The sequence below is a fragment of the Anabas testudineus genome, chromosome 16 (genome assembly GCF_900324465.2).
Source record: "Anabas testudineus chromosome 16, fAnaTes1.2, whole genome shotgun sequence".
In the NCBI taxonomy this organism is placed as follows: Eukaryota; Metazoa; Chordata; class Actinopteri; order Anabantiformes; family Anabantidae; genus Anabas; species Anabas testudineus.
This window is the reverse complement of record NC_046625.1, coordinates 1,241,093-1,267,897: the sequence shown is the minus strand read 5'-3', so window position 1 is coordinate 1,267,897 and position 26,805 is coordinate 1,241,093. Positions and strand designations below refer to the sequence as shown.

General features: G+C 41.5%; 2 protein-coding genes across 4 annotated transcripts in view; both read left to right on the top strand.

The window, feature by feature from the left end:
* Nucleotides 1–22,605, top strand: part of LOC113169217 (CREB-regulated transcription coactivator 2) — a 37,943-nt gene extending 15,338 nt beyond the window's left edge. The window contains exons 5-16 of one of the 2 annotated variants that reach the window (XM_026370436.1): nucleotides 2,667–2,735; nucleotides 3,447–3,544; nucleotides 5,267–5,293; nucleotides 5,561–5,640; nucleotides 6,075–6,124; nucleotides 6,538–6,806; nucleotides 9,897–10,360; nucleotides 10,512–10,793; nucleotides 10,881–11,081; nucleotides 13,709–13,786; nucleotides 15,337–15,523; nucleotides 15,810–22,605. In XM_026370436.1, coding sequence (XP_026226221.1) covers nucleotides 2,667–2,735; nucleotides 3,447–3,544; nucleotides 5,267–5,293; nucleotides 5,561–5,640; nucleotides 6,075–6,124; nucleotides 6,538–6,806; nucleotides 9,897–10,360; nucleotides 10,512–10,793; nucleotides 10,881–11,081; nucleotides 13,709–13,786; nucleotides 15,337–15,523; nucleotides 15,810–16,000 — 1,996 coding nt within the window. In that variant the 3' untranslated portion in view covers nucleotides 16,001–22,605. Of the gene's footprint in view, nucleotides 1–2,666; nucleotides 2,736–3,446; nucleotides 3,545–5,266; nucleotides 5,294–5,560; nucleotides 5,641–6,074; nucleotides 6,125–6,537; nucleotides 6,807–9,896; nucleotides 10,361–10,511; nucleotides 10,794–10,874; nucleotides 11,082–13,708; nucleotides 13,787–15,336; nucleotides 15,524–15,809 lie in introns of both variants that reach the window. The other variant, XM_026370435.1, reaches the window with a different exon arrangement.
* Nucleotides 22,606–26,377: 3,772 nt separating this feature from the next.
* LOC113170272 (DENN domain-containing protein 4B) overlaps nucleotides 26,378–26,805 on the top strand; it is a 37,883-nt gene continuing 37,455 nt past the window's right edge. Inside the window, exon 1 of one of the 2 annotated variants that reach the window (XM_026372298.1) lies at nucleotides 26,378–26,482. The gene's annotated coding sequence lies outside the window, so the exon portion shown is untranslated. The remainder of the gene's footprint in view (nucleotides 26,483–26,805) is intronic. The other variant, XM_026372300.1, reaches the window with a different exon arrangement.

Here is a 26,805-nt window from a genome sequence, read left to right as displayed (position 1 = left end):
GACCTTGCTGTCTGCAGGGATGCCTGTTTGTTATTTGCAAAGCATCCTCTGCTCCCAGTGCTTGTACACCTTACTGAAACCTTTGTGACACCTCAGGAGCAGAAAATGAAAATGACCAAAACAAACACCCACAGGGTCTTTGGTAAATAGGGATGGGTATCGATCTATATATAGATCTAAGTATCTATATATTGAGAATATATAAAAATCCCTCTAGTAACAAGCATACGTGATTGCTGATTGGAATGTTAAATGTATTAAAAAAAAAGATTTTTAGTGCTTCAAAAGTAAAAGTATCTTTGGACACATCATGTATCAGCGGCTGGTTAGTGTAGTAACATCACCGCCTCCCATGTGGGAGACTGGGATTCGAATCCCAGCTGTGGCCTACCTCCAGTAGAGGTCCTTAGGCAGGACCTCCTCACGCTTATCCTGCCTACCCTTGTACTTTTTAATGACTTGTAAGTCGCTTTGGATAAAAGCGTCTGCTAAATGACTAATTGTAAATGTAAATGTATCACATCAGGTACGTGATATTGTTTCATTATCAGAGAATAAAATATCTTAGCAGCTGCCTTTAGTTCCCAAATTATCTTCAGTTTTAAACACTCAGTGTTCATGTTTAAGTATTTTTCATCACACACCTAAAATGGTCTTTGTACTGATTTGATTTGAGATCAAATTAACCCAATAATTCAACATTTTATAATAACTAATTTCATTTTTTTGATGCATGAGGTCTTTAATTTGTCCTTATCGTACCTATAATTCTATACACACGATAAAATGTAAAAGCAAAAGCAGCACTGAAATGTAGAAGTATAAAAGAAGAGACAAAACTTTCTCACTGAGGTACAGTTACTAGAAAGGCTGTCACTCAACACGCTCACATCATGTTGCTTAAGTTCCCTTGAGTAAGACACGGCTGCTTTGTCTTTTTTCTTTGACTTCGGCCTGAATTTCTTGATGCACAAAAAACTCCCCTTTTAAAGTCACATAATGTGACCCTGAGGCTTCACAAAGGTTTTCATGGATCCTGCAGATGCTGCTGCATTGGTTCATTTGCTTCTCTAGCAGCTACTGTACACTAACCTCTAGACAACAACCGAGAACAGAGTTGATTTTTTTTCGGCGTCTCTCTAGACTTGAGTTGGTTTTGAAGAGCTCTCAGTTTCTTCTCATTGCTCTTTTTTTGCCCTTTCTCCTTCTGGGAATCTGCCTATTTTTTCTTTTTTGGCTTTTTCTTCACTTCTCTGCAACGTTCCAGTCTTTGATTTTCTTCTGCCTTCCTTCTTTATGGTTTTCTTCTAACAAGACAACAACCACCCTTCAGAGCGAGACTGGCCTCTGTCCACTATCACAGAAGGTCCACTGCATCCCAACATCACACACACACACAAACACACACACACTTTGACAAGTAGACTGGTTAGGTTTGACTCTTCCAGCTGTCATTTTGTCAGGTCGCCAACCACCAGTTAAAGTCTTTCTCAACATCAAGGATTCTGTTAAAACAGTCACAGTTTTTGGAAAAGTTTAAGAGACGTCCCACCTGGACTTTGTCTTTTTTGGCTTGAGTAGAAAAGTTTTTTTGCCGCATTTTTTTTCATCTGGTTCATTTAGGCTCAGTGTAACCCTAATTTCAAGGGAAGTAGAGTCAAAAGCAGTGTGTTTATTCAAGAGAGGTTTGGTTACAGGTCGTCCTGCCAGGTTTGGGGATTTTGGTCAAAACAAATTCAAGTTCAGTTCTTCTAACCTTGGCTCAGAAGGATGAAATTGTCTGGGCTCTTGTGCAGTGGTGCCAAGGACGCTGGACTAAGCATGAGCAACAATGTGTTAGTAGCACGGTAGATTTTATGACTTCCAAACATTCTCCAAGACAACTGATAAATCATAATAAAGACATTTTTTTCATTCTCTGGGGGAAAATGGTTGTTGGACACCTGCCAGACAGTAGATTCAGAGTTTCAGCATCATGTTACAGTCTCTCACTGCTCAAAGCTCAGTTTTCTCTGTGTTAAATAGAAATTACAAATAAATTATTTCATAAATTAAATATTTATTATGTGTGTATAGTTAAGGGATACAGGGACTATATTTTTACGTATTGAAGATTGCTAGAAATGTTGCTAGATTTGTACAAAACATCAGCTTTTGGAATAAAGTGTGTCCTGCTGGACTGTTACTGTTACTTTTGCTCCTGCTTCTTTGCAATTACTTTTCTTGCTTAAGGTTTAGACTCATGTATTGTGCAGTCGAACACACCTCCCTGCTGATTGAGCACGATAGCAACAGAATATGAGCTTTAATTTTATTTTATTGTGGATATGTGACCACTGGTGAAGATGCATCGGTCATGATGTTGCCTATAATCATAAAAAAAGCTCAGACTGATGCAAAGATAAGCAGATATTGATCTTTCTTTTTTTTTTTTTAATCAGTGTAACACAACACGCTGCAACACAAACACTCACAGAACCTGGATTCACAGGCCATCATCTGTCACGCCAGCCTCCCTCTGTCCTTCGCTTGCTGTATCCATCTTCCTCCCTCTTCGCTTGCGTTTGCTTTCTGAGGCATCGCCCATTTAGCTTTGTTTCTTTTTTTTTAATGTATTCTTGCTTGGTGGAGGAAAGTAATTTGTTGTTCTTGTCAATCACAAAAAGGAATTGGTCCGGAAACTTCCCAGGGGATAAAAGCCAGTTGTTTCGTCTCCCCACCACTGCACTTAACAGGTGAATCCTCGACATTCTCTTCATCCTCTTCCTGCCTTTACCCCCTTCTTTTCTTCCTGGTGCTGGCCATCCTCCAGCGGCCATCTTCACATTGCAGGAAAGTCTTGAAAAGAATAAAAATATGAAAGTAAATGTGTCCTATCAAACTGTATTTCATGAAAATTTAACAACGTCTTACTTTGACTGACTTGATTAAAAGATTGAAGCTTTTCTGCTCCTCCTAAACTTCCATAAAACGTCCTAGATCTTTCATTCTTGACTTCTGTTTCACTTTACATCTCCCTGTGTTACTTCTGTTTGAGACACTCTTTAATCTTTCAACCCTGAGGTGTTGCAGAAGTGTTTTGTAAGTAACATCACGCACATCAGTTATGACCAAAGAGTCATTTTCTGCTGCAGAATTCAACCAGAGCCAGCTGTGCTTCTAGTGTGTCACTGTGACTGTGCTGTTTATAAGCATTAAGGTACAGGTTGTATATTTTTTAATCTCATCTGACTTTCTGAAATGACAAATCGTGGTCTTTTATGTGAATATAAATAGAAAATGTCCGTTTTTATTCCTCACATGCAGCTGTGGTTGGTATTTTCTGTTGTAACATTGTGTGAAGACTCACCTGACCTTCAACTTCTCTTATTGTAAATAATTTGGTCTTTATTTTTTTCTCCCAGCCCCCTTAACGCTGTGTCTGTGTTTCTATCTCTCACCCTCAGGACTAACTCCGACTCAGCCCTCCACACCAGTGTAATGAATCCTCCCACAGGAGACCCCTTCACCACAGGAGGACCCACCCAGAGCTCCAGACGCACTGGTGAGAGAACACATCGAAACAAAAACACAAATACTCTCTACAGTGCAGAACACTGCTGGGTCAGATTTAAATATGTTATTTTTGTTATTTTAGTGACTAGAAAGATTTTAATAATCAAAATGTCCTGTTAACTGCTGATACTTAAATATTCTTACATGTGGGTCCACACAAGCCGAATCATAATCATCTTAATTAGACATATGATGAAAAAGAGAATTAAGGTTAACATTTGTCAGTAGGTTAAATTGTTTTGTTACAGTAGCTTTGGGTTGTAGCATCATTATTTATTGTTTTTAGGGAGTTTTCCTTATACATTTATGTCTTATTACTGCATCATATTTTGTGCTGTGCTGTGTTGTGTTGTCTGTTAATCTCAAATGGTTTTCTGTAATATTAAATTTCTCTGTCACACTTTACCAAACTCAGCCTATAGATGAAAGATGGATTTTGACACAGCCTGCTTTAAACATTTGCAGTTGCAGCTTATCCAATATGAGGGTGATAGTGTTAAGCAGAGGATCTACTTATTTTTCACTCCATAGTTTAGTATTTCCCAGAAGTTTCCTTCTTGGAAAATTATAAAAGGACTTTGATAATTACAGGGAAAATAAATAGAAACTGCGTTTAGTTGGTTCAGTTAATTATTTCCATAACACAGTTATGGTTAGTTTATTTACAGCAGGTCAGCTTAACATGCAAAACTGCCAAATGTGTCAACATAAACATGCAATTCAAATTTAAAAAGTTTATACTAATATATTGTTAAGAAGTAAATCTTTTCTTGGCATTCATTAGATCAACTCATTCAAGATCCTTCCACTTTTCCTCATAATTAGAACTAAATTGCCCACTTTTTTCCTGGCAACCTCATTGAAATAATGAGTTGGAAAAGGTTTTGGTAAGTGTAGTGTTACCAAGGTTTTTTGTTGTTGTTAAATGTAAAAAAGTTAAATAAATAACTACAATGAGAAAGATTATTCTTGATGTGTGGCTCAGAGAGAAAATATGGATTACAAACTAAAACCCAAGTACTTGACTGTGAGACTCAGAGAAAATGTGGAGCCATTGAGATTAATTTAGAAAGGTTTTTTCCATTTTCAAAAGGTGGAAAAAGAATTAGGCTTTTATGAGAAAATAAATATAAAACAACATTGATTTCCATGACAAAATTGCAGTATTTGCATAAGAAAGACAAATGGTTTAAGTTCAGATCCCTGCGGAACACCATATTTAGATTACATCTCAGTCAGTTTTTTAACAAACCAATAAACATTTAGGGGTGACGATATAACTTGGTGCTGCTCCAAAGTTGCACGCTTTGTCAGTAACTATAAAAATGTTAGATGTATAAAATGATGCATAGTGACAGTTCAGCAGGTGCCGTTGTCATCCAACCAGGAATAGGAAAGAAAGAGAAAGTGAATTATCTACATTTGTCAACATTGAGTAGATACATATAGGGCCTCTTGAAACCACAATGAGGGAACTGAAAATGGTGTGAAGGCTTAAGGCCTTGGTACTTTGGATCTAATGCAGTGGGCTGTTCATTGTTAAACTGACTAAACAGCTCACACAGTTCCTCAGGATAAAGATCTCAGTCTAAACAGGTTTTTTCAATGTGCCAGCAAAGTGAGGATGTTCTGAATGTAAACTAGCTAATACTTTCCAACTCAGTGTAACTCGTGTCTTTCTTTCTCTCTGCCTGAATGTATCGACCTGCAGGTCAAAGCGATGGCGAGGGCAGAAGAAGTGAGTTATATACAAACACATTCACACAAACACTAGTGTCATGTTTTACATCCATTTCCCATCATTGTCAGCACATATAAACTAAAGCTCAGTTTTCACAGACACAAACAGAATCCCCTGCAAATTGTATTAATTGCAAATATGTGTTTATATGCTAGAAAAAAGAGAAAAAGATATTTTCACTGAAATCAATATGTTCTGATTAAACTTATCACTTTAACTGTATTTTATTCTTAATCATTCTCCTTAATTCTTTTGTCCCCTCAGTGTTTCCGTACCCAGTTCCTCCCATTGAAGAGAATGTGTTGGATGAGGGAAAACTGCTCAAACCTTGGGACACCAAGAAGGTAACGTCATAAATATCTGATGTATTTTTGCTGTATTCACCTGTTATAGTATTTTTAACTGCTTGTTCTTTTTCTAATTGGTTGTGATTAATATTTTACTGTCTGATTGAACTGATATGTAACTTTAAAGCATCCATTTCTTCCTGCTGATGGTGTTGATGGTGTAGTTACACTGCCTTACAGAAACAAAATGTATTTTATATGTTCTCTAAAACTGTGATTTCTTAAAATTCGGTGTTCGTTCTGCCACTTTGTTCGTTCTGAGTGTGAGCCTGCTGACTAGCTGTATAGAGTCTGCATCTTCTCCCTGTGACTGTGTTGGTTTCCTCCCACAACACAAAGACATGCAGAATAATTGGTGACTCTAAATTGCCTGTAGGTTTGAACTAATAAAGGCAGAACTGATTTGTTTTTGTTTTTTTGTTTCTCTCTAGTTGCCTTTGTTGTCATCCCGACCCAGGTCCTGTGAAGTCCCTGGCATCAAGTAAGTCACACTAATACAGCTAAATACACAAACACCCCCTATTCATACAGCATATCACCCACTGCATTAAGTCATAACTATTTTTTAACTGCTTTAGTGTGGTCTGAAATCAGATTAAACCCTTCAACAAGAGCTGTGTCCAAGATGGGATTTTTTACTTCTCACTCCCTGAAGCCTGTAATCAATCCTTCCACTGCTTCAAATATCACATTTTCTCTTTGACCTTTAACCGAGGAAAATCAGAGTGCTTGGAAAGCTTCCATATTGAGAAGGTTAATGTTTGGGAGTAAAAATTAAGATAGACGCTTACTTTTGATTTTTTTTTGCTGTTAATTTCTTTATGCAGCAGTGACTTCTTTGTGAATTTACTAAATTACATGACAACCCTCTTCTCTCTCCTCTATTCCACTCAGCATCTTTACATCCCCGGAGCAGCCGTCCACGCCCGTTCATGGAGTCCCATCGGCCCTCAACACTGGGGGCTCATTGCCCGACCTGTCTAGCCTCCACTTCCCCTCCCCGCTGCCAACACCGCTGGACCAGGATGAGCCCGGCTACCTTGGATCCTCTTCTCTAAGCGGAGGGAGCAGCACAGGGAACTTGGCGTCGACCCTCACCCAGCTGGGCATCAATACTGCCAATGCACCAGGAGGGAACGGCAATTTCCACCACCATGCATCAGGTACATACAGCCTGAATTTGTGTGTGTGTGTGTGTGTGTGTGTATGTGTGTGTCTGGATTAACAGCATTAGAAAATATAGTTTGCTCTGAGGAAGTTTCTTCTCGTTGGAGCTCTCTCTGCTGCCTGCTCCGTCCTTTTCTCCAGCAGAGCTTTTTCTGTTTTCATAAAGGAGGATTCATGTTCTCACAGGATTTGTAGGGTTGCCTAGCAACTATAACCACGCTTTACCTGTACTCTGTGTTGTGTATTTATTGTTCACTGAACATGTCCTCCTTTCAACGTTAATGTGTCAGTGGAAACGAGTTGTTTAGTCTTTGTGGTTTTGGTTTATCATAAAGTCTGTTTATACCTTAAATTATTGTCTAAATAATCAGAACAAAATCATTTTTATATATGAAATTGTGTCTGGTTGCATAAAGAAGTAAATAATTCAGTATAGGTTTAAAAGGATAGTTTGAATTTACTGCAACTTGTTTCATGTTTACATAGTTCAGTGCATAATTTCTCAATATCAATACATGAGGGATTACGAACATTTAAGATGTGCTGGTTTTTTATTATTTTTGACAGAAATAATAGCAACACTACTAAAAGTAATTCCCACATTAGAGCTAGTTGGTTTAAAACATCAGCACCGGATTTGTCAGTACAACTGCACATTGTATTGTTATGGTAATGAAGGCGTATGTCACCCAGCTCAACGTGAAGGCCTTTTCTGTGTTTTTATAGATCCTTAGTTTTTCAGTGAAATCAGAAGTTAATAACTGGTATCCTATTTGATCATCTCAGTTTTTTATAACGCTTTCCATTATCAGAGGGTAACTGATCAGTCCCTCCAGCAGCAGCTCTACTGAAGTGTCCTCTGGAAAGACTTGAGCTGCCTGCCAGCTTAGTTGTTGTAGATGTGTCTGGATAAAAGTCTTAGCTAAGTTAACTAATGTGAAGGTTACCAGAGGAAGTATGTGGGTGAGAGCGGACAGGATGAAACGAAGGGGGATGTGCTTTTGGGCGGTGCTCTAAATTTATCCTCAGTTAGAGAAGAGGGTAGAAATTTTTTTTCGTGGGTGGAAGTGCTGTCGGAAAATGTAGCCACATTTTATCATTTGTGAGGTGACTGTACCGACCACAGGCAGGAAGCTGCCTGCTCAACCTCAGGCTGCAGTCTGCCTCTCCAAACCTGACTCTGGAGCATCATTGTGTCTTTATAAGGCTGTAAACCTTGTCCAGCTGGACAGAAGGTGTCACCTGGAACAGAACGACCAAGCAGACAAGCTGAAGTAGTCAATCTTGAGGCTAAATGTATAAGAAATGTATATGTGCTTCATATCAAAGAGTGTGAGGAATTCAAATGTTAGTTTCATTTCCAGTTAGAGGGAATGCTGCTATCATCTCAACGGTTCGCAGACTGGTGGCTGAACATGACAAGTACTACAGAGGTAAAACAAATACCGGCCAATAATATTGTCCTCTCCAAAATAATGAACACAGAATACTCAGAACAGGGGCCGTCCATCAGTCCTGCACTTAGTTCGAGAGGAACCAAGTTGGCATGAATGCAGTGAAAATTAGTGGTCTTGAAAAGATAAATCTGTGTCCATAATGATCATTTCATAAACTTTCCTTCAGCACCACCTTCAGGGCAGGTCCTTGATTTTCCTTGATTAAGTTATTTTATTTTATCTTCCTGTCCCGTCCACGACTGGATATAGTAAACATATAGAAAGTAGAAAATTACTACATCTTCGAAATATAAAGAAAGTGTGCAAACATTTTAATCAAAATACACTTAGTAAGTAAGTGTGGCCTCCACAAATGCACCAGGCTCTTTCCAAAATTATTGTGCCTATGTGTACGGTATTTCAACATGTTTCACACACAGACACCCAGACTGTAGGTGCCACAACCTTTATATTGAAAAAAATAAAGGTTGTGGCAGGAGGACACTTTGTCTAGTTCTTTTATATTTAAACCAGATATTAAAAATACACAGAATGAACCTGATTTGCTGAGGACATAAAACAACCAAACAGTACAGAGGAGGGAGATAGAGAGGAAGGAGGTTCAGCAGGCTGGAGCAAGTGAAGTTAGGAGGGTGTGGAGACAGAAACGTGTTTTCACCTGCTTTCATCATGTGGGGAGGAGCTCAGGTGAAAACAGCCTGGTCGTCTCTGTGGAGCTGATTCCCCAAACAGAGGGTTTAATTTAAAAAAAACTAAAAAAGTCAGAGAAGTTAGAAAAGCAGTACCACTCTTGTGCCCAAAAATGATTCATGTAGAAAATTCTTAGATTGTAAACTTTTTCCTAAATCAGTATATTCACAGCCTAGGGTTGTAGTTTTTGTTACCATTGATTGCAGTGCACTGTAGCCATCATTAAAGGTGACTAATGAATGGACTAGCAAACCTGTTTTTGCTGCTTGTTGTGAGTGCAAGCTGCCTCTGGATAACAAATCACTGTTTTGTTTTCAGTGTAAAATGAGTCATGAATCATTCTGCTGGAGGTCATTCAGCAAGAACGTCAGGTCTCTCATGTGGCGTCACTGTGAGAATCAGCCTTTGGTTTTGCAGCATAACACTGGATTTTATTGTGTTTCTTTGTTATCTTCCCCTTTAATGCACTTCTCTTCATAAAAAGTGTGAAATGGATCCAGCTCTGATTAGGACTGAAATCTGAATACAATTAATCTGTTTATTTAGGGATTTGGTTACCTAGCAAAGGGGGACTAGCAAAAAGATGCTGTCAATGTGCATCATGGGAAATGTTGTAAAAGTCAGGATATCTGTTGTTTTTTTTTTTTGACCATTTTTTTAAAACCTTGCTTTCTCTAGTTTTCCAACTTAATAATAATACTGATGAAACATGATTTCATATCATTGTTGCATAAAATCTGACAAGTCATTTGCTCTCTTGGATGGTGGAAACAGTGATGGGCGTGTATGATTATGTTCTGACATTTTAAACACCCATTGACTCATCCATTAATCTGAATATTCAGCAGATCAGTAATGGAAATCATTCTGCCTGCTATGCCTTTGGATGACAAAGATTTGTTTTTGTTCATAGTTTTTTGTTTTATTCTCCCTACTCAGGTCTCCTGGCATCTCTACAGAGCACGCTCAGCAACCCCTCCCTGCAGTCGTCGCTAAGCAACCCCAACATCCAGTCATCACTCAGCAGCCACCCCTTTTCCAACTCCCTGAGCTCTGCTTCCCTGTCACTCAGCAACCCCTCGCTGCAGTCCTCTCTCAGCTCGTCCCCCTCCCTGCCATCCTCCCTCAGCAGCCAGTCGCTGCACTCCTCCCACAGCAATTCCTCCCTCCAGTCAGTGTCCAGTAGTAACCCCAGCTATAGTAGCGGCGTAGGCGGGTCCAATTCCTGCTCCTCCTCCTACTCGCCACTGCTGAGTGGACAGGGTCAACCATCCCTCAGCACGTCACCGCGGAGACGAGCCCAGCTGTCCCCGCTTATCCTGCCCATGGGAGGGGAGCCACGGAGACACCACTCCAAACAGTTCTCCCCCACCATCTCCCCCACCCTGTCCTCCATCACACAGGTGACACACAAACCTTCCTAAGGTCCTTTACCAATTTTAAACACATTTGCGATGCAGAGCACAAAGTGACTCCATCCACAGCGCATTAAAAATATTAATGTTTTGCAGATATTAAGCAAGTTCAGTTCTGCTAACATCCCTCCCTCCACAGGGCGTCCCTCTGGACACCAGCAAGCTGCCTCTAGATCAGAGGCTGCCCCCGTACCCTCTCAGTCAGTCCCACCAGCACCAGCCGGGCTCCCACCAGCCTCTCACTGGTCTGCCCACTTCCCAGCCTGGCCAGCAGCCGTCTCTGCTGGGTCAGCACCACCACCAACAGCTGCACCGTCTGCAGCAGCAGCGTCCTAACGCCCAACAGCAACAGTCGCAGTCCATGCAGCAGCTTCACATGCAGAACCTACGCAACCAGCACATGCAGCAGCACTTTGGAACAGTATGAATGTCCAGATTCAGAAAATATACACTAACCCACGTTGCTCAGATTATTTTGTGACTATGTTGTGTTTCTCTCCAGCAACAGAGGCCGATGGGACCGCAGATGAACACAACTAACACTTCGCTGATTAAGAACGAGAATGTTTTGGATCAGTGCATCCAGAGTTCCTCATCCTCTCAGTGTCAGATCAAGCAGGAAGCAGAGCAGCAGGTGGAGCAGCAGAGAGTCGGCACTCTCCCACAGCTCCAACACATAAGCCAAAACCTGTCCACGGACCTCTACAATGTGAGTAAATTACGTGCAGCTGTTGATGCAACAACAAAACAGACAATGCAGACATGTCAAGTTTTCTAGGTTTAGATTTAGGTTTTTATGGCGGAACCATAAAAATATAAAATAATAATAATCATTTGTTTTCTAAATGTCTTCAAAGTTGGTAAGACAGATCATGACCTGAAGACCCTCCAAAAAAGTTGCCTGGCAATATAAAAACTCCCTCATTGATTTCAATGCAACTACTGCTCCTACTCCTAATTCAAATATAAGTGCAAAAACAACGTAAAGGATCGGCACACAGCAAGATGTTTACTTCAACAGTGTACTATGTAGACAGGAACATCTGTCAGCGTCAAAAATAAAGCAGCTTCAGTCCATTTTGTCTCCACTTTAATATCTTCAGTCTGTTGCTCAGACAGGCCCGAAGGCACATTGAGCTCCGTGCATACAAACTTTCACCCATTTAACCAGTTAGTCTCACGCGTGTCTTCTGTATTTGGACTGTCAGGGAACACTGACAGCGCCGAAAACACACTGACATTTGCAAACATTTTGCAAACAAATTCTAGATAAAACAACTAATTATCAAAGTGGAAATGTCTTATTGAATTCAGCTGATTGAGTTATTTTATTTATTTGTTCATGCTCAGTGTAAACGTTCTCCGTGTTCTGAAGAACAACAAACCTGTTCAGTTGTATAATCGAGTCCATTTTTATTGATTTAATATTTTCTGCATTTACATGTTGACATGTCTTCTATTTCCTGCCAAAGTTGTTGTTGTTGCAGTAGTTGTCATGTCTGGTACTTACACTGGAGTGTATCTGTGGGTGCCACTTAGTTATAGGAGCACATGTGCTAATTTAATTTAGTCTTCTTTAAGAGTCTGTATTTCACTGCTGATGCACTTCAACAGGAAAGTTAGCACTCCTCCCTCCTTATCTCTCACAATCACAGGTGTCATGGTGTCACGTAGACCGTGTCTGATGTAATGATGAGGTGAAATGACAGTCAGATCAGTACCTGATGCTATTTCTGGATAGCAGCTATTTCTGCTGGGAAGAGGTCATTGTCTGCTGAGAGGCTGTGACATTCAAGCAGCCATTTAGTAAAAAGAAGGACGCAAAGAGGCATTGTGGCGTCTAATGTTGCATCATTATACCTGGAGTTAGTCCCATTCAAAGAAAAACTGCCTACACACAAAGCAGCAACAGAGGCTGAATGCTGGAAGTGATATGTAGTGAAAGGTCAATCGGAATGGATGTTTCTATCAGCACAGACCCTGCCACGACAACAGGACAGGAGAAACAAGGACAACAAGGTTTTCGACATAAACGCAACCACCCACATATTGTCATGTACAAAAACAAGCAGACCTGTTAAAACATGCATCTTGGAGCACAGTGCCAAACACAGAAACGATCTAAAGCCGCCTCTACGTTGTTAATCTGTGGCAAACAACAAACCAAACTAATGTTATTACTTTATCTGGAAGTTGAGTCGAGGCAACTGGACTTCCTACTTTTTAGGTTAAAACGTTTCACTACTCATCCAAGTAACTAATATAAAGGATCAGTTTGTGAATGTTGCTGATTTTTCACAGTAACTGTTCAGAAGTCAGGTTGTTGAGGGTTTTCTCTCTTTAAATCTGTTCACGAATTAAACATGTTGGATTTCTGCAGAAACCTGATTTATGAGACATGTGGAACAAATATGGACAGGAGTCAAACATTCATGTTATGAACAGCATCAGTTCACTGGTGATTAAAATACTAATGGTTCTGGATTAGTTGAGTACTTTTTTGGCAAATAATTTCACTTATACTTGGCTTTTAGTTTGTGTACTTCTGCCAGCTCTGCTTATAGCTATTTGACTGAAAAAGCAGCTTTGTTCTGTTTTATAGAATCACTGCATCATTAGAGATTCCTTTGCACTGTTTTTATTGAGAGCAAATGTCTTATTGGATTTAGCTGACTAGATTAGTTTAAGTCATCTTCAGCCCTGTCTGAATGTCAGCCCTGCCTATTCTATTGAAACTGTGCATGCATTGACCTAACTATAGACACTGTGCGCCCAATTATTAATATCACCCATAAGAAATATTCTAAAATAATTTTCACTATAGACAACAGGAAACAACACATGAATCAACATCTGTGTTTGTTCATTGTGTAAAAATCAGGCTGACACGTCATTGCAGTGCAGGACAAAACTCTGCATAAGAGTTCCATGCAAGTTGTTGCATGGAAGGAACAAGTCAGACACGATGTTTCATGTGACACATTATCATCACACCACTTCACTACAAGACAAAGAGACTGAATTGGACAAAATAGACAGTCATGACATTGATTGAGCGACTTTATCAAAGATGTTCAGAAGGAGAATTAAACAGACATCTGGGCTGCAGACAGCTACAGCAGCTCCTCTCTCTGTGGGTTGTTTTTGTTGGCTGTCTTCCACCAACTCATGTAGCGTGATTTACTGGATCTTTCTGATCCCTGCTTTCAGTCTTTTATTGACTGTGTTGGGAGATACTCATCAACATAATTGTAAGTGAATGCCAGCGTTTATTAGCTTTGAGTTTTCAGTAACTGTTATGATGCCTGTAACTGAAAGGTCTCTTTTCTTTTCCAGGATGCCTTGTTCAACTCTCTTCTTGAGTCGGTCTCTGACCCGTACCTAAGTCAGCTCACAGGGAAATCCAGCCAGCAGGTAACAGCTTGTTTTACATGACAGCATTTGAAAATGTTAATAACATTTGCTGAACGGGGTGTGATGTCACCCTCTGGTGTATGAACTTGTCATTTAACATGTTATGTTGGCAAACTTTTTTTTGTTTTTTTTTTTGTTTGTTTTGTTTTTTTGTTTTTTTTTTGGTTGTTTTTATGTGCTGAAAGCAGAAATGAGCCACGTTCTTCTTGCTGGTGTGTTAGTTTTCCTGTATTTAAAAACTCTGATAGAGGTATCGGGATGTGAATGTAGAAGCGTTTGTTTTGGAATGGTACAGAAATGGTACATACAGTTTGTCTGCCTCATCACTCTGAGAGCTGTGTCATTTACATTTACATTTAGTCATTTAGCAGACGCTTTTATCCAAAGCGACTTACAAGTGAGGAACAAGGCAAGCAAACAAAATCAAGTCAAGTCAAGAAGAAACAACATCAAAGCAAAGTGCTATGGAAAAAGTGTTTCTGTTTCAAGAGATGTGAGAACGAAAGGGTAGAAAAGTAATTGTTTTTTGTTTTTTTTTTGTAAGTGCAAAGGAAGATGCGGAAGAGTTCTGTTGTAGTGGGAAAGTATCTCTGCGTTGTGTGCCGTTCACGAAGCCAGGCTCCATACAGCTCTGAAGTTCAAATAGGCAATTGTACATTTGTCTGCATCTTCAAAATGTTTTCTTTTATCATTTTGTGATTTAGAATAAGAAATGCATTTCATATAGTTCCTTTAAATCCAGACTTATTCACCGTGTTGAAGAAAATCATTCCAAACCGCCCTGACCCAGTTACCCCCTGAAGGTTGGGGCTTTTTAAATTGCAGCTTTGCAGAAAGACTCTTGACAGACACAAGAACCATTAAAGCCACAGAATTTAACAAAACACAGTTGGAGCCTCTGTTATCTAGTGTGTTTCATATGGTTCCCTCCATTTTTCTGTGTACAAATCTCTATGACAGGCAGAAATCTGTCTCAGTTGGCTTTACAATAGTTCTGGCTTTACAAACCCAAAGAGGGAAGCAGAGCTCTAAAGGCTGCTTCAAGAATGGATGGTGGCTCTGCCAGGGTTTACTTTAGTTTGCTGGTCTTTACTGGGCTTTACTCGGCCCTGTGCTATTTGACCAGTTATTTTGCTAATACCAGAGAATCTTACAAGCTTAATACTCGAGTCATTGTCTCACTGCTTGAATCAGTCTTATGAATTTGTTCTTCTAAATCCGACATAAGCCCAAAGTCATCATGGATTTTTCCCATATGGTTGTTTAATGCTTTTGTGGGATTACTGAGTATCCGCAGTTATTATTTCGTGCATTATGTTATTTTTTGCATTATGTTACCGTACAGAGATTTACTGACATATTTACTGAATCCTTCACACTCAGTCACCAACATTGTTTTACCTTTGGGTTAAAACAACATTTCATGATCCCGTGCACTCATCAAACCTTTGTAGTAAATAACATTTTCATATCACACTGCAGTAAAAACTGATTTTCTTCCACATGGAGGTTTCCTACCTTAAATTCAGTTTGTTTCCATCCTCCTTCAGTTCCCAGCAGAGAACCAGGGTGACAGCAGTCTGAGCTGTAGCAGCACCGACAAGAACCAGTTCCCCTCCAACACCCAAGGGTCCCTGGACCTACAGGACCCCGGGGACCATCAGCTCCTCAACAACCAGAACCAGAACTACAGTAGTGGAGATGGACGGCACAATGTGCCCAACATCATCCTCACTGGTCAGTGTGAACTTGTGTTTATGAGACCAGCTAGAACTACTCTGTTGCAAGTTAAAACCCTGCAGTCGAAATTTACAAAGGTTTGTGCAGAATTCCCAGGGATTAGTTGAGTTTGCATTAATTTCTGCAATTTCTGATATTTTATCTACAGAGCAAATGATTCAATTGATCAACCAACAATTTAACATTAAAATGGCTTAAAACGGAATTCAAGCACATTTGCATTCTCCTTAAGATAAGAAGTCATGATGATCAGTTAACCATGTCCAACCCTCCTACCCTGCAGGAGATTCTCCATCTGGTCTGTCCAAGGAGATCGCCAACGCTCTGTCTCACGTCCCCGGCTTTGAGATGGACCCATTCTCCCTTGATGACCCACTCAGGATGGATCCCCTGGCTCTGGACATGCTGGACGGTGACCTGATGCTCGCCGATCCAGCTGTGGAGGACTCATTCCGATCTGATCGGCTAAAGTGACCCCGCACCCTTCTTGCCCCAGTCGATGGGTGGGAATCCAGCGAAGAGACTGCCACCCAGACGGATGTGAAGAGGATGCTGCCCACTCACCCCTCCCCCAACCAGACGTCTGCAGGGCGAGGTTTGGACGTAACTCTGACATTTCTTCATCGCTCCGTGATGCAGAGTTGGAGAGAAGGACCTGAGATTTCTGTCAGGGGTCAGAACAAACCGAAGGAGAGGGGGAACGTTCCCGTCAAAGGCACTTAACTGAAAATGCTCTTGCAAGTCAAGACAAACCAAGATGCTTCACTTTTTAGGCATTAGCTCGTATGACTCTTATGTGCATGTTAACAAAAAAAGCACTCGTGTAAACGCAAACACGCAGGAATAAAACGCTCACGTGACATCAGCTTAATGTAAAAAACCAGCAATGCAGTATGCATCCTGGCAGACTTTCCCTCGAGCTTTCAGACTGTCTTCTGCTATTTGTTCATTCAGCAGCCAAGTTTGCTCCACAGGAAAGACGACGTGTGATTGGTTTGGATTATTTTACCCCTAACTGCCATTAAATCAGGAAACAACCACCAGTCAGAAGCCAAAACCTTAACTTTCTCTGCTGTATTAGTCACTTTGACAGGAACTTAGCCATGTCTTACAGGTTTATATATTATGGGAAAAGGTCACAGATGTCAATTCAACAGCCGGAAGAGGCTGTGAGATTCTTCTCAGGCCAAACTAGTCTGGTCGTATTTGGTGAAACTAGTTAACTAATGATAAGCAGGTTAAAGGTTTGGGGTGTGTACAGTGCTTAAAACCCCCAACATGCTTCTTCAGTTCAGGTCAAACGTATCCAACAATGACACGAGTCTCCAATTAAAGCAGCTTTAAAGCCATAAATTATCCTGTGATCACATAGGGCGCATTTTGGAAACAAATGACAGTTTTCACACCTGCAGATTTATTTTGTCGACTTTTATCAATAAGTCAAAAAAATAAATCTGCTGACTAAACATTTCCTCAGCATGTTACAGACTGGTTTGAATTGAAAATGAGTATTTATATATTATTTTGGTTTGTTTCCCCTGCTGTTCTTCACCAGCAAACAGTGACATTAGACATTTAAGCCACGTTTCTGTTTTTAGCACCATTGTTGCTCTGATTTAAAAAAGATTTAAACTCCACATGATGCATTTTAAGACAAGTGGTTGTGATAAACAAATGTGAAGGAAGAAAAATCATTTCTGCTTTTCTCACATCTTTTTCTGAAGTTTTAAACCATGACAGTGAGTTAAAAGTTGGCACATGTTCATTGTTAAGAGGTCAGTGAACACTGAATTACCGATTTATCACCACAATCACCACAACTGGCCTCACGTTTCAGGTTATTACAGTTGAATAATTTGGAGACACATATGCAACAGCCACCAGCATTTACAGAGCTGTTTTAGGTTCTGGCTTAAGGGCTCTTTGACACATGGACCGGAAGAGATTGAGCTGCCTCTTATTACCCAGCTGATATCAAACGCTGCAAATACAGTGTGAACATCAGCTGGCAGGATATTAGGTGTCCTCAAGTCTCACCGTCATTCAGCACATGGGGGCGTCCTATCTGATCACAGATAATCAGTTGATCATCAGCTTCTGTTTCACTGCCAGGTGGATAAGTGTCATTGTCGAAACGTCACTTTAATGAGCCACAATCTGACGCCTGAAACACGGAAGGTAACAAAACACCAACAAGGAGTCATTTCATGTTTGTCTCTTCTCAGACTGGGGTGTTCACATGGATATCGTCCCCCGACATGTCTCTATGTGGTAAAGACGCAGAGATGAGAACGTGTACTCTATGTTTCAGCTTTCAGACTGTTTCTGATCAGAAGCTGTGGATTTGCTCTCTGTCAGCCTTGTGTGCCTGATGTGTGTCTCTCTTGGGTTGTTCTCTTGTCCACATTTCCTCTAACTGAGAAACATTTGTGTCTTGCTGATGATGCACTTGTAGTTACATACATTTGGATTATGTACCTTTTTAATAGAGAATTCTACATTTTAATGATGAAACTGAATGTGTTGAGAATGAGGAAGTTGACTGAATCAGCAGCAGATGGAAGGCAGGGGTCCTTACACATCTAGAAAGTTAGAGAGAAAAAACATCCAGAATATTTAGGTAATGTAGTTTAGAATATTATTCAGGCTCCTTCGGTGTTGTGTAGGAACCCTGGCGTGTGTTTGCATGACAGCTTTAGTGCTGTTACTCCCTCAGGCTTGAGCTTTCTTGCCCTTTTAGGTCAGATTTTTAAAGTGCAGTTCCACAAAGTTAGCTCTTTTTCAGCTGCAGGAACTTTCTGAACTGTGCTGGAACTTCCTGTGATTGGGTCTGGTTTGCTTTTTCCCTTTCTCTTTGTGTCAAAACCCCAGACTGATCATGCGTGTTACACTTGTCCTGCCAGATGCTCAAGTTTCTAGAATTTGTTTTAATACTACCTCCTGACTGGTGCTGAGATTCAGCTCTCAGAACTAATCTCCAGAGCGGTTTGAGGACAGTGGAAACAAAAGCAAAATCTGAGACGAGGTAGAAAAGTCCCGGTACAGGTGTGTAGGTTTGTGCAGTGAAAAGGAGCTAACTGCTGTTTTATCCAATCAGGCGTTTTCCCCGAAGTCCTGAAAAAGAATAACTAGTGTGCACAGTTACTGTCCACTACGTTGAAGTCTAGCTTTTGCTCATTGGTCTTTCTGCAGAGATAAAGAACCAAAGTCAAAAAATTAAGGACACCGTTGTTCATTCAGAGTTTGCACATCCTGCTCTGAAGGAATTCATAAGATGTGATTCGAACAACAATGATTAGAACTTGTTGAGCCTGAAGCTCTCATTAAGAACTTGCAGCATGCAACAAGTCAGTTTGTTGACATCCTAGTGTCCCACGCTTTAGCTCGGCAGCGCTCTCTTCTAATGTTACGACAGCTTTGTAATCTCTGCTGCCGTCGAGCAGGCTAACAGCAACAGTACTGAACAAACAGCACAGCTAGGTTTCGTGTTCTTTCTGTCCGAACATATGCAGTGTTGAGACAGGATCATCTTATAGAGGAGGACGTTAGAAAAACCTCATCCACACATGATAGTACCTTCTGCATACGATTTATTTAAAGAACAACTGATGCACACAGACAGTCTCTTCCTATGATGGATCGAATCATTTGCTTGCAAAAGATTCTAAAAGCTTTGAATGTTTTTCAGGACTTGCACATGGATTTTTGATCTTTCCTTGAAACCGCACTTCCTGTACCTGCTTCAAACCTTTTAATGTAAAACAGAAAACACACGTGATTTAATAACCTCCCTCCAAAAACTGTTGCATTATCCCATAAGAACCCAAATGCAATTTTTGGTGGCATTGCACCTTTAGCCCCAGCCACTGTGATTGACAGCTGTCAGCCCCGCCCTCTCTTACCTGCACTTGCTGCACCTGTGTTTTAGCCCTGACGGGGGCCACTGCAGAGCTTAGTAACGTATTTTTATGTAACAAAGGTTTAAAAAGATAAAAAAAAAAGATCAATATTCTTTCTATAAAGTTTTATTTTTTAACTCAAAGTGGTTTAAATCTGTATGTAAATAATTCTCATCTAAAAAAAAGAATATTTAAAGTGATAGAAGAAAAAAAACGCTTGTAAGAGTTTGGAGTCTGATGCAGTCAGAGAGTTTTTGAACAACAGCTTGTGAAATGAGCTGCATGTGTTTTGTGTGAGCATTTACATACATGCCCCCCCGTCCCATTGACCTCCCCTCGTCCCATCTCAAAGTGCTGACGTCGAGCCCAGATTCAGTTTAGTTCGGCCTCTGTAGCTGTCAGGTGATTTATTAAGAGCTGCAGGATGAGATCAGAGACCAGGATTCAGAGCAGTGGCCTTATTGTTTGTAACGAAAGCTGGAAAAAGAAAATGAAGCAGGAGAAAGAAAATGAATTTAGCTGCAGCGAGGTGTTGTTCCACAGAGCGTCGAAAATGCTGTTTCATGAAGGGCTGGAAAGTTCAGAAACTGGTTTCAGGTCTGAAACGTTTAGCAGAATCTAAGTGAATATGTTGGACTGGAAAACAGGAGAACTGAACGTTTACTGGACGGATGTTAGTTTTAATTCATGGAGGTCAGAGTCTGATGAGTTTCTCAGATGAACTCATTCATGTGCCTGAAGTTTGGAAGGTGTCAGAGCTCGACAGCAGGGAACAAGAGCAGACAATCAGGAGTTCGGAGTCAGTCAGTCTCTCGGTCAGAGGTGTGTCAGGTCCAGAAAATCCAGCATGATGTAACAGGTGACTTTTACCTGTCACAGAAAAGAAACAGATCAAGAAGGTTTGACGTCCACTGTTGATTTCAATTGATGCCACGCTACAAACAAACAAATCCATATGAAAACAGGCAGTAAAACCGAGGCACGTATAGTTTTTATTTATTATCCTCTAAATATTCTTGTTTTCTGAGTTTATTGTCAGAATAATTTGACTTTTTCAAACTATATTCAGATTTTATTCACAACAATATTGTGGTTTAACTGCTGCAGTAATCTGAGTTCATTCTTATTATTATAATATTTTTACAATACTCCATCTTTATGTTCACAGTATTTTTCAAATGTATCCTCAGATTATTGCAGTATTCTGACTGAATTATTGTAGTACGTCAAGTTCATTCTTGGAAGGTATTTCATTGAATCCCAGAGTGATTCAGCTTTATCCCCAGAATTTGTCTTCAGGGGAGTCGAAGTGATGGATTCTGACTTTGTAGCGTGGCTCTAAACTATTTGCAGTGAAAGTTAACTTGTACCTGCTGTTTAGGATCAAACTGAGCTGTTTCTGTTTCATTCCCAGTCGATCGCTCACGTTCAGGAGAATCTTTGATGTTGTTATTTCCTCTCCGTGTTCTTGGGACAGTTTTCGAACCTTTGAGTCCTCCTGTCTTTCTGTGACGTCTTTGTTTTGCTGAGTCGTTTGCTACAGGAAAATGAGATTTCACGTTGCAGCCTGCGTGGGTTAGGGTTAAGGTTAGGGTTAAGGTTGGGGTTAACTGAGGGGAAGAGTGAATGTCTGAGGAGAGACGAGTGGTCTCGGCGCTGGGAGCCGACTGGACCTGAGTCTGAGATTAGAATTGAAGGTTTGTATGTGCAGCCGTGTTGGATGAAAATGTTACTGAAACAGTTCTGTAACAGTTCGTGTTCCGTTCAGGGAGTTTTTCTGTCACCTTCAGACTGAGAATCCAACTCAATTTGACAGATTTGTGTTGATCACGTTTCTGCTGCAGCTGTTTTCTCTCAGTTTATTATTCGACAGATCAATGACAACACAAATGAGACTTTAGGTGAAAAACTCCTGAATCTGTTTCCATGGTCACTGTTCCTGAGTTTGAAAATTGATTTTGTACATACTGTAAAATTCCTGCTCAGAAACCTTTGGCTGTGATGCACTGAAGATGAATTTTGTCCTTTTTTAGGGAATTTAGTTTCAATCCCTGCAAAAATAAATAAATGAGTAAATTAATAGAACAATCACAAGCCGTTACTTCTGAAATCTTCTATTTTAGGTAAATAAAAAAAGCAACTCATGTTTTTTCATATTAACCGAGGCTGATTCCTGACACAGTCTTTCCCTTCTTGATTTTCTGTGACCACTTTCCTTCGTACTTATTTAGTTTGAATCCTTTTTCTTGAACCTGTGGTTTAAGTTGAAGCTTTTAAAAACATGCTCATTGAAATTGATGCAGCCGAGGACGAGACATCCTGACGTTCGACACGTATCAAGTCATAATGCACAAACTGCAGCTGTTCGCTCGCAGTAGAAGCTGCAAATGAAAAAGAACGAATCCGACTGAATGGATTGTTATTGTGGTTTTGAGCAGTAAAGTTTGTGAAAGTGACAGAAACAGCTGCACTCAAAAACGAGCTGTGGAGCAGTTTGTGTCAAACTGAATGTGACAGAAAACGTTTCCCTGTGAGATAAATAATCCACTTTACACGTGGAGCAGGAGAAAGTTGATCCTCAGCTCCGTCTAAAGCAGCAGCAGCAGGTCAAAGACTCGAAATGTTAAGTTTGTTTTTTAAAATCATCCCGAAACTCACCTGTGTGTGTGTGTGTGTGTGTGTGTGTGTGTGTGTGTGTGTGTGTGTGTGTGTGTGTGTGTGTGTGTGTGTGTGTGTGTGTGAGAAGCCTTTTGTTGCTGTTATGCAAAAAAAAAAAACCTGTAATGAGTTAATGTGCAGTTCCACATTGTATCGGTAGGGGGAGCTGTTGACCAGCGAGGGTGCGTCTGTGTGTTTGCGCGTGTGTGTGTGCAGAGTAGGGATCAGTTAAAGGCCATATTTCATATTTTTTCACCTTTTTTAACGATGTATATTAATTTCTCTCATATTAACGTTATTGTTAGTGGTTTGTCGCTCGGTGTCTTTCAGCTTCGTTTTTGAATAATAAAACATTTGACAGATTTTTATTTGAACCTTGTAATAACCAGGGAACGAGTGTCGAGTGTGTTGTACATATTCATGTTTTTAAACCAGAGGTGCTTCTGAAGCTAACAGGAGAGATTTTTAAAGAGACTGTACCTTCACCTTATTTTCCAGAAAATAAACCAATGAAACCTGGAACAGTTTGATTTCTTCGCGTGTCGTCACTACTCGTGTACTCCGCTGCAGTACTGCATGTTATAATAAGTAGTTTTAAGTAAAGTTTTGAGGTTCAATTTTTGCAGCTTTGTACTTTACCTCTGCTTCATTTGAGTTATTGTACTTTTACTGCACTACATTAATGTAATTCTTATAATACTGCACACATTAAGATATTACATGAGCAAAAGCAGTAGTGGAATGTAATTAAGTACATTGATCTAAGTACAAAGTATGTGTATTTGAATTTAATGCATCGTTATGATCTGCTCCGACTCCACTACAGTTCAGGGGAAAGTATTTCACGGTACTTACTGTGTGCTTTTCAGATTACATTTGATTTATACATTTTAATACTGATCTTGTACTTAAGTAAAAGTAGAAATACCACAATATAGAAGTACCCTGTTACAAGTAGAGACCCTACATTGAACGTTTAAACAATCAAGCAGCAGGACAAAATATACCCAGCACTCATGGTGGAGAGTTAATTTCACAGTATTGTAAATTATTGTTTGTCACTTTAACTGTTTACTGCTACAAAATAGTAAATGTAGTAACAAGTACATGTAGTGAAGTATTTAGTTTATTAGGCCATGAATTGTCAGTGAGATCGAGATCTCGTCGTCACGACAGACCTGGGAACAAATTCCACAGAATAAAGAGAATAAGGAAGATCACAACTCCACTCTGTCGGAGGAGGGATCGGACAGAAGCAGGAGCCTCGATGGATTTAACCTTACTGGAAAGTTGAAGAACAATTAAACAGAAACACAGTGTTCATACATGTTGTCCACAAAGACGGAAAAGAGGCAGAAAGAGAGCGAATTTAGACACAAACACTTCAAACTGACGCAGAAAACAACAGAAAAAACTAAAAGTATGTATTTAAATACACACAGTGTGTATTTAAAGCTCCAGCTCCAGGAATAATTCATTCAGCACAGTCAGTGTGTGTCTGACAGCTGCAGCTGCACCAAAGCTGCAGAGAAGCACGGAAACTGAATGTGGCTGCTCCTTCACAATAAGAGCATGAAGTCAGACTGTAGTTTAAGCTACATTCTCAATAATTATTTTCATTATTAAATAATCCGATAATTATTTCCTCCAAAACAATCATTTACTAAAATGTTAAAATGTCTCATTTAATTAAGCAAATAAGTGATTAGTAGTAGGTGTTTGGTTCGGCTACTTTAAAGATTGTGATTAATAAAAAAAACATTTTATTGATCCATCCATGCTCCACACAAGCTCCAAAATATCATGAAAAGTCATTGAAATGATTATTATTGGATTTAAAACATATAACACTGTGTAAAAGTCTGTTAAACTAAACTCATTAATGCATCTGTTGAATGCAGTTAGTTCATTCCTAGATTTTGCATAAAGAGAACACTTTTACTGAATTCATTTTTTAAGTGTACGTCTGCACTCTGGTATGGCTACTTTGAGTACTGAGTTCTTCTTAAACCATAAGAACACATTACAGCAATGATGAACAGTTACTGCATTAAAAACTGAACGTTAGAATTTAAATTGAGCGACTGTGAAGTCGACAGCTGATAAAGTGCAGAACAAATGAACACGTTCTACCTTTAAAGAGAAAAAGCTGCAGTTCTTCAGACGGGTGGAACCGGACAGTGGGACAGTGGTACAGCGGGACAGTGGGACAGGGTACAGTGGTACAGTGGGACAGTGGTACAGAGGGACAGTGGTACAGTGGTACAGTGGGACAGTGGTACAGAGGGACAGTGGGACAGTGGGACAGTGGTACAGGGTACAGTGGGACAGTGGGACAGTGGGACAGGGTCACAGTGGTACAGTGGGACAGAGGGACAGTGGTACAGTGGGACAGGGTACAGTGGTACAGTGGTACAGAGGGACAGTGGTACAGTGGGACAGTGGTACAGTGGTACAGGGTACAGTGGTACAGTGGGACAGTGGTACAGTGGTACAGGGTACAGTGGTACAGTGGGACAGTGGGACAGGGTACAGTGGTACAGAGGGACAGGGTACAGAGGGACAGTGGTACAGGGTCACAGTGGGACAGTGGTACAGCGGGACAGTGGTACAGCGGGACAGTGGTACAGTGGGACAGTGGTACAGGGTCACACTGGGACAGGGTACAGTGGTACAGAGGGACAGTGGGACAGTGGTACAGTGGGACAGTGGGACAGTGGGACAGTGGTACAGAGGGACAGTGGTACAGTGGGACAGTGGTACAGTGATACAGTGGGACAGTGGGACAGAGGGACAGGGTACAGTGGTACAGTGGTACAGTGGTACAGAGGGACAGTGGTACAGTGGGACAGAGGGACAGGGTACAGTGGTACAGTGGTACAGTGGTACAGAGGGACAGTGGTACAGTGGGACAGGGTACAGTGGTACAGTGGGACAGAGGGACAGTGGTACAGTGGGACAGAGGGACAGTGGTACAGTGGTACAGTGGGACAGTGGTACAGAGGGACAGTGGGACAGTGGTACAGTGATACAGTGGTACAGTGGGACAGGGTACAGTGGTACAGTGGGACAGAGGGACAGTGGTACAGTGGGACAGTGGGACAGAGGGACAGTGGTACAGTGGTACAGTGGGACAGCGGGACAGTGGGACAGTGGGACAGTGGTACAGTGGGACAGTGGGACAGTGGGACAGTGGGACAGTGGGACAGTGGGACAGTGGTACAGGGTAAACAGGGGCACAGTGGTACAGAGGGACAGTGGGACAGTGGTACAGGGTAAACAGGGGCACAGTGGTACAGTGGTACAGTGGGACAGTGGGACAGTGGGACAGAGGGACAGTGGTACAGTGGGACAGCGGGACAGTGGGACAGTGGTACAGGGTAAACAGGGACACAGTGGTACAGAGGGACAGTGGGACAGTGGTACAGTGATACAGTGGTACAGTGGGACAGGGTACAGTGGTACAGTGGGACAGAGGGACAGTGGTACAGTGGGACAGAGGGACAGTGGTACAGTGGTACAGTGGGACAGTGGGACAGTGGGACAGTGGTACAGGGTAAACAGGGGCACAGTGGTACAGAGGGACAGTGGGACAGTGGTACAGTGATACAGTGGCACAGTGGTACAGTGGGACAGAGGGACAGTGGGACAGGGTACAGTGGTACAGTGGGACAGTGGGACAGAGGGACAGGGTACAGTGGTACAGTGGTACAGTGGGACAGTGGGACAGTGGGACAGTGGTACAGGGTAAACAGGGGCACAGTGGTACAGAGGGACAGTGGTACAGTGGTACAGTGGCACAGTGGTACAGTGGGACAGAGGGACAGGGTACAGTGATACAGTGGCACAGTGGTACAGAGGGACAGTGGGACAGTGGTACAGTGATACAGTGGCACAGTGGTACAGTGGGACAGAGGGACAGAGGGACAGGGTACAGTGGTACAGTGGTACAGTGGGACAGGGTACAGTGGTACAGTGGTACAGTGGTACAGTGGTACAGTGGTACAGAGGGACAGGGTACAGTGGTACAGTGGTACAGTGGGACAGTGGGACAGGGTCACAGTGGCACAGTGGTACAGGGTACAGTGGTACAGGGTACAGTGGTACAGTGGGACAGAGGGACAGAGGGACAGTGGGACAGGGTACAGTGGTACAGTGGTACAGTGGGACAGTGGGACAGAGGGACAGTGGGACAGTGGGACAGTGGTCTGGACTGTCTCATGTCTTTTTTGGGGGGGGGACACCTGACTGCTTAGCAAGGCTTTTATTTTGAAGACCTGAGACCGGAAGCTGTCGGACGCCTCTGCCGCTCCTCACTAACATGGACGGAACCAGTGAGAGAATGACCTAAACATGATCGTTCCAGTGATCAGTGGGAAAAACCAGCAGACACAACAAGGTACGACACCAACTGCTGCACATCTACTGAGTTTAACCAGCGTAGAAACGGACCCCGGGTCCCGAAACCTTTACAAGTAGTCCGTCTGTTAGCTAGCTAACGCGGGGGCTAGCAAGAGCCATCGCGTTTAACGGGAACCTCGGTGCGCCCATTATCGGACACGGCTCCATCCGCAGCTCGTTTCGTTTTCTGTCCGAAACGTTTGAACCCGAGGCTTCAGCTGCGGTCAAAAAGTACAAAAGAGCGAAACGTCGCTCGTGTGTGGTGTGTTTTTCAGCGTCTGTAACGTTAGCTAGCTGCGGAATTTAAATGGCTTCTGTCTC